Below are 12,467 nucleotides of genomic sequence, written 5' to 3' on the forward strand. Positions count from 1 at the left end.
ACAGGGAGCCAGCAGCAAAGATGCTATTAAAGTTGGTCATCCCTAAGAGGACAAATTCTATCTTTAAAGTCACAGAGCGTCTGGTGAAGTGATGGTGATGTGACGAATTTCCTGTCTGTTGTTCACTGGGCTATCGAAATACATTTTTAAGTGTGTTAATTAAACCTACATAATTATACTTTCTCAAATGATAGAAAATGATGTAGAGAAAGTCAGAACTGTAATCTACCAGTTTATGTTTCCCTTTTCTGTACGAGCGAGCATGTTTTTTGTCTGTTTCTCGCTTGTCATGCTTCGCCGGCCATTTTATCACTTCTTGGTGATAACCGAAATCGTTTCCAGAGCAGTTGAGAGTAACACCTGAATGCACCATCAGCTCGGGTCTTTAGGGTTTGACAGTGCAGGTCCATTCTGGCTTTCAGGTGCTTTGCAGGATGCACCTTCATGAGCTGCACCCCTCACAGGACACAGCCCCTGATTAGGGATATAGGTCACTGGATATGCTGCAATACATAACGCAACACAACACAACTAGAACATGTTCATGCTGTTGAGGTTTTAATGCAGAAATGAAAATATATTCATACATTTATTAATGCGTTTCACTTTTTATCAGAATATAAACTTAAATTTAGAATGGCTGCCCTGTAGCAGTTATCATATGATATGAGACATAAGAGTCAATTCTAAAATAAAAGACTTGCCTCAGTTTTGCGTTTGAATAAAGTTCTTGAAAGAAGAAGAAAGTAGCACAGTGTTGTGCCGCTGCCAAAATTCCCTGGTGCTCGTATAATCCTCTCCTGAACGGAAGCTCAGAGTATGAGAAGGTAAATAATGAGAGCGATGCCTCGGTAATGCAGCGAGTTTTGAGTAACAGCCGCCCTTTGGGGATGATTGCATGTTACAAATCTGATTGACAGACTGTGTGATTTGTGGACTGACATAGATTTGCATGGTTTAACAACAAGCTCTTTTTGTGATTGTGTAATTGGGACAATACCTCGGGGATGTTGAGCCTAAAAACAACTCCTGTCCCTCCTTCTCCATTAGTCGGGCAGGTCCAGTCACACACCTTCTCATCAGGCTGTGAATAATGTAATAACATCCCCGTAATACACGAAACAGATCCAAACAAAAATCTGGACCGAGTGAATTTAAACGTTTTAATTATTTAATAATATACTGAGTATGTTATTAGTGATATGATTGCTTTATTTTTAGTTGAGATATTTCCACTTCAGTCCTATTTATCTACAAATAACAGTTTTTACCCTTTAAAAAAAGGGCATTTTATGCTTTTAGGAGATGTGTGTGGGAAGGGTTAGGGTTCGGGTGGAGTAAGCCTGACTCAAAGTACTTCTACTTCATGTTTGTTCATGTTTCCATACCACTAAGGCCACAAGGGCACCAAAAACTGCTTTTCCAATAACATGGAGTTTACAAAAGGTCTTCTGGCTTCACAGAGCTAGAATTTCTTATCATTTTTCTCAGATGAAATCGCTGTTTTCTTTGATACGCACCCCACTTCTCCTCGTGCATTCCAACCTGTTTGCGGAGCCCAGCATGAATACCAAGCACGACGTGTGGCGTGTCTCTGTTGTAGCCTCATTACGGCATCCTAAATAGTGCACCTGTCAACAAGAGGCCACGGGGCAATGGGAAGAATGATAACAAATATTTAGTTGTAATTAATTCACCTCAGGTAGCACATACCCCCGCAGACTGCAAAGCATGTTTGAGGGGAGTGCATCGTGACGAGGCTTTTATCATTGTGATCACACGCTCTGTGACTGAGTGTCCCTCCGAGGTTCCTGAGTGCAGTGGACCTGATGTGGCTGCTGAGCCCAGACACAATCTAAATCACAGGTTCTTGTTTACCAGCATGGGAACGTTTTTTTTTTTTGTATACCGACCCTTTTGTGGCCCTCTTTCCCACGGCCGCATAAATTACAGACCCTTAAGATAACACCATAGTTACATCCGGGGCCGGGGTCTCCTGCCCCAGCATAACTTAATATGGCCGAGCGTAGATACAGAGCGAGTGTATGTTCCACTGATGCCACATTAAGATGCCGAGCATGTGACTCGCGCCTCGTGACGCACAGACATGGAGACCAGGTGACCTGCAGATGACTCCTGACGGACAACAAAGCGAACGTGCGGCAGCTTTTGTAGAAATGTAATTAAATGGCGGAGGACTATTAAGAGCGCACAGATTTTAACGGCTCCTGCCCGCTCCCTCTTCTAATGGCATGATTTCTAATGGACAGTGTAGGTACTAGATATCACTAGATAACATTGTGACATGATTTACCATGAATAGCTGTCACGTAGCTGAGTTGAAAATGTCAAAACGTGCAGTTAGCGCCAAGCAGGGGCGGAATTTTAAAGTCAAGCTACCAAGAGTAAAAACAGCACCATGTTTTTCCATAATCTTTCATAATATCTCTCTTATTGAGATAGTTCTAACAAAAATATTTTATACAGTAAACTACAGCAAAAAGTGATCAATACATTGACTCATAGGTGAAAAAGTGCTTTGTAAAATCCCTGTGGAGAGGGCAGATGCATCAGTCCACTATTGGGAATGATAATGCACAGTAGTGCCCTGATATCCTCCCTCCACTTCAAAGAAATTCAAATATCAAAATATGCATTTATTATAAAACTGGAGCCCAGAGGAAAGCAAGCAGCAAATTAAAGACGAGGCGCTCAGTTCCCTGCATAATTAACATTAGTGATTTGGGGATTAATGTGTTGAGTTAGGCAGCGATGGATTTACTCGTTCGAAATAACATTTAAAAAATAATTCGCATTTCAGAAATGTAACTACGTCAGGTAGTCAACCGGAAGACAACGTGATAGGATTATTTCAACATGATCTCACTTTAAATATTACTAACATTACCTATAACGTATGAGAAAAAAAATGCCCTCTCCTCCTTCTTCTGTAATTTTGTACTTCTTTCACACACTTCTATCTGAAAGAGTTCAGGGGACATGTCTCCTGGGTCGCCCCTAAGTTATGATCCTGCAGCCCAGTAATTGAATTCCCTGTTGTTGTGAAGTGGTTTGTTCCTGCATCCAGACCTTTCTCTAGACCTTTGTGTAGCCGCACAGTGAAGCAATTAACTTGCGAGACCTCAGCCGCTGGCTTCTACCTCATAAAACAGTTGAGGAGGACACAACACTAATTTCTGTGGGCGTTTTAATTTGTCTCGGTGTGGTTAGTGTCTCTTAATTTGCGATGTGTTCGTGGTGTGGACTTTCAATTTTCCTCTGACTAAGCTGTTGCGTTGCTAACATCTAAAAGCTGGGGTTTTTTCATGGTCTCACGCTGTTGGGTATATTGTATAACATGTCAAAGAGAAATAATCCTTTCCCTACATAGGCTAGAAAGAACATTTATAGCATGATTTGTACTCAACAGCATCAAAGACAAGTATATAAAAGAGACTGTGATTGATTTTGATACATCCCCAAGGACGATGAGCCATAAGCACATTTCATAGTTGTTTAATTTGAAAGGCAAACCAATAATGATAGAAGTCCAGAATAAGGTCCAGACTAATGGGCAGTACACAGGGTGATTTCATTCAAATGTAGCCAAGATACACAGTTAAGATGAAGCAAATGTACAGTTACAGTTTACCTCTTTTACACCATCAACGGGTACATTCGGGTAAACAGGCTTAAAACAGGTGATTGTCTCCTTCCCCTTTGCCAGCAGAGGATTTCTCATTTTTGTTTTTTCCCCCAGTGAGTCATGTTCGACGTCACAAATGGGCCAGAAACCGAGAAGCTCTCTCACCTCGTGCTCTTGCATTTTGCACGATACGAAGAAAAAAATCGCTGAAAAAAACATGAAGTTCAATGCTTATGACGTTGTGCAGGAAAAGGTGGACCGTCAGCATAGACTACCAAATTAATGAAGAAGAAGAAATTAGCACGTCATCCACTGCCGATCAGAGCTGGAGCCGACAAAAACCTGTGTCTACCTGAGTCATTTGACTGGGGAGTGACGATTGTATCCATTCACATTGTGGACATGACCCAGATGTTAGTGGGTTTATTGACTAGAGGAAAAAGGGGCTTTATAGAATATTAGGTTGATGTGCCTTTATTTTCCTGCCATGTGTAAATAATGAACAGGAATCATCACCATGCAATGTCTACAGAAACTCAATTCGTAGACGTGCTTTGAAGTATGGGTTCGCGCATCACAAATGAAAGGACCATCTAATAATGTGAGACACTTTGTATACAGCAGGGCAGCTCAAACCAAACATACATTAAAATTCATGTCCACCCACACACCATCTTCAGATGATTACCAGCCTTCCAAGTGCACACAGGAGTCCCGCTATGAGACATCCACTCGACATGAAAGCAGGTAGAAAGAACACTTGGGTCGGGAGGACGGAGGACAGGGCGTAAAAAACTGGGCCGGGGGCACAATCCTGTACGTTGTGGAGGCAATTTGGCAACTGATAAATTACACCAGCCCTCCTCTTGGTTACGCTGTCATGGCAGAGTGGTGAAACCATCCATTAGCTTTTCGTTACCTGTCAGCCTGTTGCCTCGTGTTGACAGGATTTACGCCCCACAAGACATATCTGAGAATGGCTAGCAGCAGCAGCAGCATGCATAGTCATTAGGACTTGCAAGTACAGGGGAGGTGGTAAATGAATGACAATGCACGTGAGCGTGCACGCACACACAAACACACACCAACCACCACCGCCTGCAGCATGCTCATTAAAAGAGGGCTAGAAAACCTGGAAAACAAAATTCTGTTTATTTTGAATGAAAGGCAGAAGTCACTGAGTGATGGAGTAGTTATTTTAACCTTCAACTTATAAAAACAGGTTCCTGAGAATTGTATTCAATTACACAGATTTCAGGAAAAATAAAAGAGAACTGTAATCACACTGCAAACGGATCGGTGGCCTCTCTTCCTCTGGATCTCCTACAACCATTCCAAAGGTTCATGATTAACGACCTCCCCGCACATGCCAGGTCCGCATGCAGCTTCCCGTACACGCCGCCCCGTCCGCAGGTGTGCGCCGACTCCACCCGACCTCATTGTTCTCCCGCTTGACTGACTTCCTCTGCCTCTCTCGACTCCTCTTCCTCCCTTCCCTGGTGACTGAGGCCGACCAAACGGCGAGGATCCCCGGATGGTGTGTGTTTTCGTTCTCCAAACAGCCAGGAGGCTGTGCAGATATTGTCAGTGAGCTCAAAGGCACGGAGCCGAGCGGGGCTGGCTCTGCAGAGATTGCAGTGCAGCTCTTGCTTCAGGCCATGACGCCAGAATGACATTATGCAGAACGTAGGCTGCATTATGTGCTCATGTGTTATGACCTTTTTTCCGCCTCGGTGCTGCATTGTGAAGAGAATGAAAATATATCGATCATCTTGACGAGGGGGCTTGTGCTCGCAGAAGAACAACAGAGGGGCATTGTCTTTGAGTGCACAGACAAATTGGACAGGTTTTGCTCGCACGGTCTCATTTGGACTTTAATTTACTTGTTTTATCTTCCAAAGGTCTATTTTTGGAGAAAATTAATCCAGTGTTTCCACTGCCATTAGTGGGCAGAGCCCCCAACACATTTCAACCACACAGCCACTAATCCCCATCATCAATCAACATGGCTTTAAGGGTGTGTGTGTTATTAGAATTAATTGAAAACTGTTTCACACCTCCGAGCAAATGCATTCCCAACACTCTCACCTGGCTCCATTAATTTCACTTTTTAATACAAAGCAAAAACAACAGAGGTGCACTCTGTCTTTACTGAACCAAAACGAAAGGTTTTTAAAAGAGTCCTTAATACCCTTGTTTATTGAAATTATTCATGCAAGACATGCTTTTGTTTTAAGATGCCACTAATTTAAATGATTCCAGTAATCTTTCTATGCTTATATAAAACAAGTAGTGTAGTGAGGTAAACTTCAGGAAGCTCAGGATGCCCCCGGTGGCCTCGGAGGTTCCAGCGCAGACCATTAGCTGCAGCGTTCCTGGCTTGTTCCTCATTTTTCTTCTTCATTTCCTGTCATCTCACTATTGTTCACTGCAGGTTTACAATGAACCCCATGAGTAGTTTTAAAAGTTATAAAAGGGAAACAATTTGTCGAGACGTTTCAGTGCAGAGAAAGGGAAGTCACGAGCTCCGCTGCAAGACTAAAACAAATAGTGTAAAGAATGTTCCTGTATCTGCTTAGATAAGGATAAGAACTGTTATCTGTGTGTATGTGAAATAAAAGTCCCATTTCAGTAGGTTTACCACAGCGATAGGAACACATGCACATATCTTATGTTACAGTACGTGATATTATGTTATTGTGTGTGATATTGTCCACATATTGCCTACTCATCCATCACAGCTGGAGATGAGCTTTTTCAATGCTGCACTGGAAAAAAAAATTCCATCAACGTGATTGTCTGGGTCATTAATAAACGATTTACATTCTGTAGGGATTATTGTAAATGTAAATCCCATTAAAAATACCTACAAAATGAAGGATTACTTAAGATGCTGTCCGACATGCAGTAACGTTTTCCGAGCACTATTCTAGAGCCGGGACCTGGCAGCTGCTGCTTGCAAATATCTCGGGATGAAAAAAAAAGGTGCCATACGTGTAGAAGACGCCAACTGAGATGTCAATTTAAGCCAGCGAGACCTGAGAGCCGTTGGTGACGAGGGCCGACGCCGATGCTTCAAACTTGAGAACTTGATTTCCCCAGAGGAATTTATTAATTTCCTTCCTCCTGCGTGCTCTACCCAGACGCCACCCCTCGCCCGAGCATCCTGGAAGTGTTCCCGGTGTTGTGGACACGTCTTAGTCGGACAACCTCCTGCTGCGTTCTGCATGTGTGAGGTGTCTGACAATGGCCACGGTGACAAGCTGCCACATCTTGCAGGAAGAAAAGGGTGGTCGAGACATTCCCTTCATCAGATTGCATCGCTGTCTAAATTTGATTAATATACTGTGTGTTCCAGTTTCATTCCATGTCCCCATCGTTCGATTCCTCCCCCCCCCCCCCCCCCCCCCCTCATCTCTGATGAAATATTCAATTTAATATTGAATTCATTTTCTTCGACACAACACTATATTGTTAGCCTTGATTCTTCTTTTTTTTTTGCATTCATTTTTCATGTTCCGCCCTCGTGCCGGATCATCCTTCAAACAGGATGATGTCTGAAGGATGCAGCTTAATTGCTCGTGTAGAAACGCGTGACCTCAATCTGCAGCTTCTTTTCATCGCAGACACAGAGGGAAAATAAATCACTATCCCTGATCCTTCCTTTGTCGTCGGGAAAGATCAACTTTAAACAAGCGTTTTAGGAGTTGACGTGGCCAAAATGTTTTTTACAAATGCTGAAATGCTCAGCTGTGGACCAGGACTGAGCATCTGTATCCCCTTCGAGTGACTGCAGATGTACGAGCATCTCTTTCGCTGGAGGCGTCGCAGATCCATGTGAGGAATGTTGCGTGGAGCGTGAAATAGTTTCATAAAGCTTGAGGGAGGAGGTGTGTTTGATTCATAACTATTTCACGTCTGAAATGAAGTGCACTTTCAACCGTGGCTTCTTCCTAATGCCTTTTGTTGTTTAGATGCCAAACTGTAGGAATCTGCATATTTCAAAACTAATGAGAAACAAATGGTCCATCACCAAAAAGTCCATGAATACGAGCTGTGACATTACGTGGAACCAAATGATCCTGCATGCAGCCAACTCCTCTGTGTTTTGTTTCCCATTACACAAATGCCTTTTTCTCTTTCAGTGAATACAGATTCGCTCCCCCGCCCACTCGCCTTGAAAATCACATCAACCTGAACAAAGCTCGTCACTCTCGAAAAAACTTTTTCTTTTATTTTTCCATCTGCTCCAATCCACCTGTTTTGTCTGCAGATCACCAATGAGATGTTGCGATACCATTTTTTTCGGTAATACAACGCACCAATCTGATACCAGTGGATTTAGAAAAAATAAATATTCTATATTACATAATATAATTGTTTTAACAGTTATATGCCACTAACGCTGTATCGAAGTGCTGTTTGCCGTTATTGTTGTAGGGCCTCAGGTTAATTTTGAAAAACAAATACATTGAGTGAATGAATGCCGTAGCACTTCTTTTATCGAGTTTCACAGTCATAACTGAAAAAGAAACCACTAATAAATAAATCTGACAAAACACAATTACTTCCTTTAAATAGCTTGAAACTGAAGTCTTGCATACTCAGTGTTTTACTTGTGGGACTTTCCAGCGGGACTCTCTTGCTCTGGCTAACGCTACACTGGCATCGCTTTTTGTTCTCCGCTCTAAAAGCAGCACCTCCCAGTGGCAGCACAGTGCAACTGCTGATCTGGAGTGGCGACGAAGAAGCGATTTCCGGGAAAGCGATCGGATTCTTACATGGATTTCGTACTTAGCAATGCCCCACCTGGCATTTTCCAAGCATTGGGAGCATTTCCGATGCTGGTATCAGTATCAGTACATCACTAAATCAAATTTTTCTAAATATACAAGCCTCACTGAAAGAACAGGGTTTACCTCTGACTATAATTGGTCCAAAGGGGGGGCTGCGGGATATGACACAATGATGGAAGGAGGAATTACAACAGTCAACTGCACAGTATGAACAATGTAAGTGTTTGTATAATGGATCAGGGTGTTTTCTGAAGTTGTAATTGATTTTAATGAGCGATGTGCACGTCTGTCACACACATCTCGATGCATTAACAATGATCCAATGCATAGGAAGCATCTCCTGATCCAATATGATTCAACCTCTATTACAATGCAACGCAATTTGACATGATCAGATTCAACGCAATGCAGTTGATACAGGAGAATGTGATGCAATGCAATTCACTGTGGTACATGCAGTGTAGTTACCTGTCTCCAGTTACACCTGCACACCTTTAGGATCTCAGCAATCTAATGATGCTCAGGAATAACAATGAAGCGTAGTGCAATGTGCTGTAACCAGTGTCAGCAGCAGGATGTGCTCTACACTGTCAGCAGGGAGGCCAACACAGCAGTGAGCAGGCAGCAGCGGTGTTGTTTTTACACGTCCCAACCGTATAACCGTATATTCTGCAAACTGCTTCTTGTCAAATTGCCCGTCTCCGACAAAAAAAGTGTCATTTGATTTATCGCAGTTCATTGGAATGTGTAGCTGTTCCTCCTCCTGTAATAATCCCTGAATCTCCTTGACACTTTTGAGAAAAGGTTCAGAGGAGGAATCAATCTGAATATATAAAATGTTGGTCACATTTCTAAATAACCACGAGAGGCCTGTACCTTTGATTTGATTTAAAAATGGAATTTTACCAATGCAAAAGCTGTTAGAAGTGATACATCCCAAATTGAATGCAGTGAACACTATTTTTAATTGGGGAATAGCATCGTGAACACGTGCCTAAAATGAATAATTTGACATTTATGAAAATAAGGCTATTCACCTTGATATTACTCTCATGTCTGTATAATAAATGTGAAAATATGAAAATGCAAAGATACTAAATATGAAGATTAAAACTAATGATACACTAGAATTTGTATATGATCAAACAAAAAATGATATAACGCTTAAGTATTGAAGGTGCTGGTAGATGGATTTGGAAACGCTTTACATAGGTTTATGCAGGTACTGGGGAATAACATGTGAAGTGATGGAATAAGGGGTGAACAATTCAGGTTCTTACAAAGAACTGATACTTTATTTATTTTTTATGTTGTACTACATTATTAACAGGGTATTTCACATTTCGGAAGAACGGTGTATGGCTCGATCAGACTCAAACTGCAGAATTTTGAGTGATGTTTTTTGTTGACTTGATGTTGTCTACTTGCGACATCACCTCACATGAACTGTGATTGCTTTCGTGTACAGGGCCACAAAACGAGTTGTGTGTTGTGTGTTGGGACCTGACTCTGTGTTCTCTGTGCAGACGGACTGCTCCAGCGACAGCGAGAGCGAGGACAACTTCATCGTCGTCCCGCCACGAGATCATCTCGGCCTGGCCATCTTCTCCATGCTCTGCTGTTTCTGGCCTCTGGGGATTGCAGCATTTTACTTCTCGCAGGGGGTAAAGACACACACACACACACACACACACACACACACACACACACACAGTATACATAATATATATAGCCTCCAATGATGTCGTCTGACACCCACACACATGAATCATGCAGCATCTGTTTTTCGACGTCTAACGTGAAGCAGGTGCAACTGCCCACGTGCACGCGGACACGTTTCCCTGAATCTGTCGACATGCAAGCACACGCACACACATCCAGCTCCTTGAATGACTCATCACCCTCAAGATTAAGGACTATTACACATTTTAAAAAAGAAAGAAAAAAAGAGCCTGACAGCTGACTTGCTTTCCACCGACGCAAGGACACTTTTTACCGAGGTGCCCATCAATAACTCAAGGCCAATCTATAATGGCTGCTTGATGTTCTGTAAACAGGCTGAGAAGCGGCTTTGGGGAGAGTACATAAATCACTCTCAAGGCTCGGTCTGTAAATTCCAACAAAGGAGGTGTCTGAAATACTCAGATGAGAGAAGCCCCCTTTGCACTACTGGGGATTTCAAGGGGATTGGAGATGAACCCTATCACAGGTGTGGCGACGTATTAAAAGCCGATGAGCTCTCAGACACATGAAACTGACCTGTTTGAGCTGCAGTTTACACAGAGATAAGAAATGCATGAAGGCACGATTTTATTTCTGATTGTCTTCCTGATGTGTTTTTTGTTGCATGCATAAAAAGGAGCTTTCTTTCTGGGCCTATTTCTTAACTTTAGCCAGTTTCAGACGCGAACTCTGCAGAATACCTGCACAACGGCGTCTGGGCTTTCTTTCTCCTTTCACATATGCAGCAGGAGATTTCTCCGCTCGAACATTTTCAAAACCAATGCGGAAATCTTGGGAGCGTGCAAATGAGGGGTGGAGCAGCATGCAGAGGGAGGACATAACGTATAAAAAGATGTGTCGAGCCGACGAGACAACACTGTTGATTCTGAAGCTTTTGCCGATATGTTCTCAACAAATAACATCGGCAAACTGCACATAATGGTCGTCTAATGGATTCCTACACGGCTTTCTTTCCCTTTTCAATTCTAGAGGAAACAAAAAGCGCCGGGATCTGCCCTTTTTTCTCGCTGCTAATCAATTCTGCCTCAAAGCAACATGAAAAGGCAAAATCCGTTAAAAGGCCTTCACACACACACACACACATGTATAGTGTATGTTTAAAGGGACACTCACATGTTACAGACGGATGAGCTTTTCAGTAAATTGCTCTGCCTTTGACTCTTGAATCTCTTCAAAAGCTTGAGCATTTAGCTGTCTTATCTGTGGGCACGAGCAGTCCAAGGCAGATGAAGCCAGTCAGTGAATTATCTTGTCAGAAGCTAATTTGATTCTTCCTGGGTAATTATGGGGAAGTGATGGCTGTGTTTAGGGAAAGTGCCGTCAGAAGGTTCCGTCCAGAAGAGCTGTCAGGAGAAGATATGGTGGGAGTCTGGGATCGCTTCATTTTATAGCTCAATAAACCACTTCAGTGGTCTTCATTTCATTCGATTGTTCAGGAAACCCCTCCGACTGAATGAATTAATTCTGTAGGAGCCAACACGAGATATTGTACATCCCTTATCAGGAGCTGGAATGATCTAAACTTCGGTTTGTCCTGAGAGAACAATATATGTGTCTTTGGACAAAATGCAGGTAAAATGTGGTAAAGTGTGAGATTTGATTTGACACTTATTTAAAAAATAGCAGGAACTGGTGATGGAGTTACAAGTTGAATTCAGATACATTATTCTACCATGTTCTTTAAAGTGAGCAACATTTTTTTTATCTGGTGTGTTTTATTTCTTAATAAATTAACGAGCCTATCTGCATAGCCATGCAAGCAGGGAACTATTTTCACCCCGATCTTTTTGTGTATGTATACAGAATACCTGAAAAACTAAAGGACAACTTTTCATCAAACTTGGTTGTAATATTACTTTGGAAGATATCTCCACATTAACGTTTAGAGCTGATCGGTCAAAGGTCAAGGTCACAGTGAACAAAACTGTGGTCTGAAAGGCACATTTTCTAAGATATTTTCACAAATGATTGACAATATAAAGCTTATATTGATCAGAAATGTATTCCTCATCGTATTATGTCATATGATAACCAGGAATAAATCACAAAGAAGTCCGAAATGACAGGCATAGTTCAAAGATGGATTTTTCCCACTATCTCGGCATCCTATACTACTGTGGACATGGCATTAAGTTTACTTAGATCCAAAATATATGATTGGCACATAAGATTGAAAGGATATCATCATGACATCACTATGAATTCAGAAAATGATGTCATATGGTCTTCAGGTTTTGCAACCTATAGTATCACAGACATAATCTAAAGCTTATTTGTATTAA

General features: G+C 42.1%; 1 protein-coding gene across 1 annotated transcript in view; it reads left to right on the forward strand.

The window, feature by feature from the left end:
* The window catches only part of syndig1l (synapse differentiation inducing 1-like), a 38,085-nt gene that overhangs the window by 17,967 nt on the left and 7,651 nt on the right, over positions 1-12,467 (forward strand). Inside the window, exon 3 of the mRNA XM_034580181.1 lies at positions 9,969-10,106. Within this exon, the coding sequence (XP_034436072.1) occupies positions 9,969-10,106 (138 nt within the window). The remainder of the gene's footprint in view (positions 1-9,968; positions 10,107-12,467) is intronic.

Source organism: Hippoglossus hippoglossus, chromosome 24, assembly GCF_009819705.1.
Source record: "Hippoglossus hippoglossus isolate fHipHip1 chromosome 24, fHipHip1.pri, whole genome shotgun sequence".
Lineage (NCBI taxonomy): Eukaryota > Metazoa > Chordata > Actinopteri > Pleuronectiformes > Pleuronectidae > Hippoglossus > Hippoglossus hippoglossus.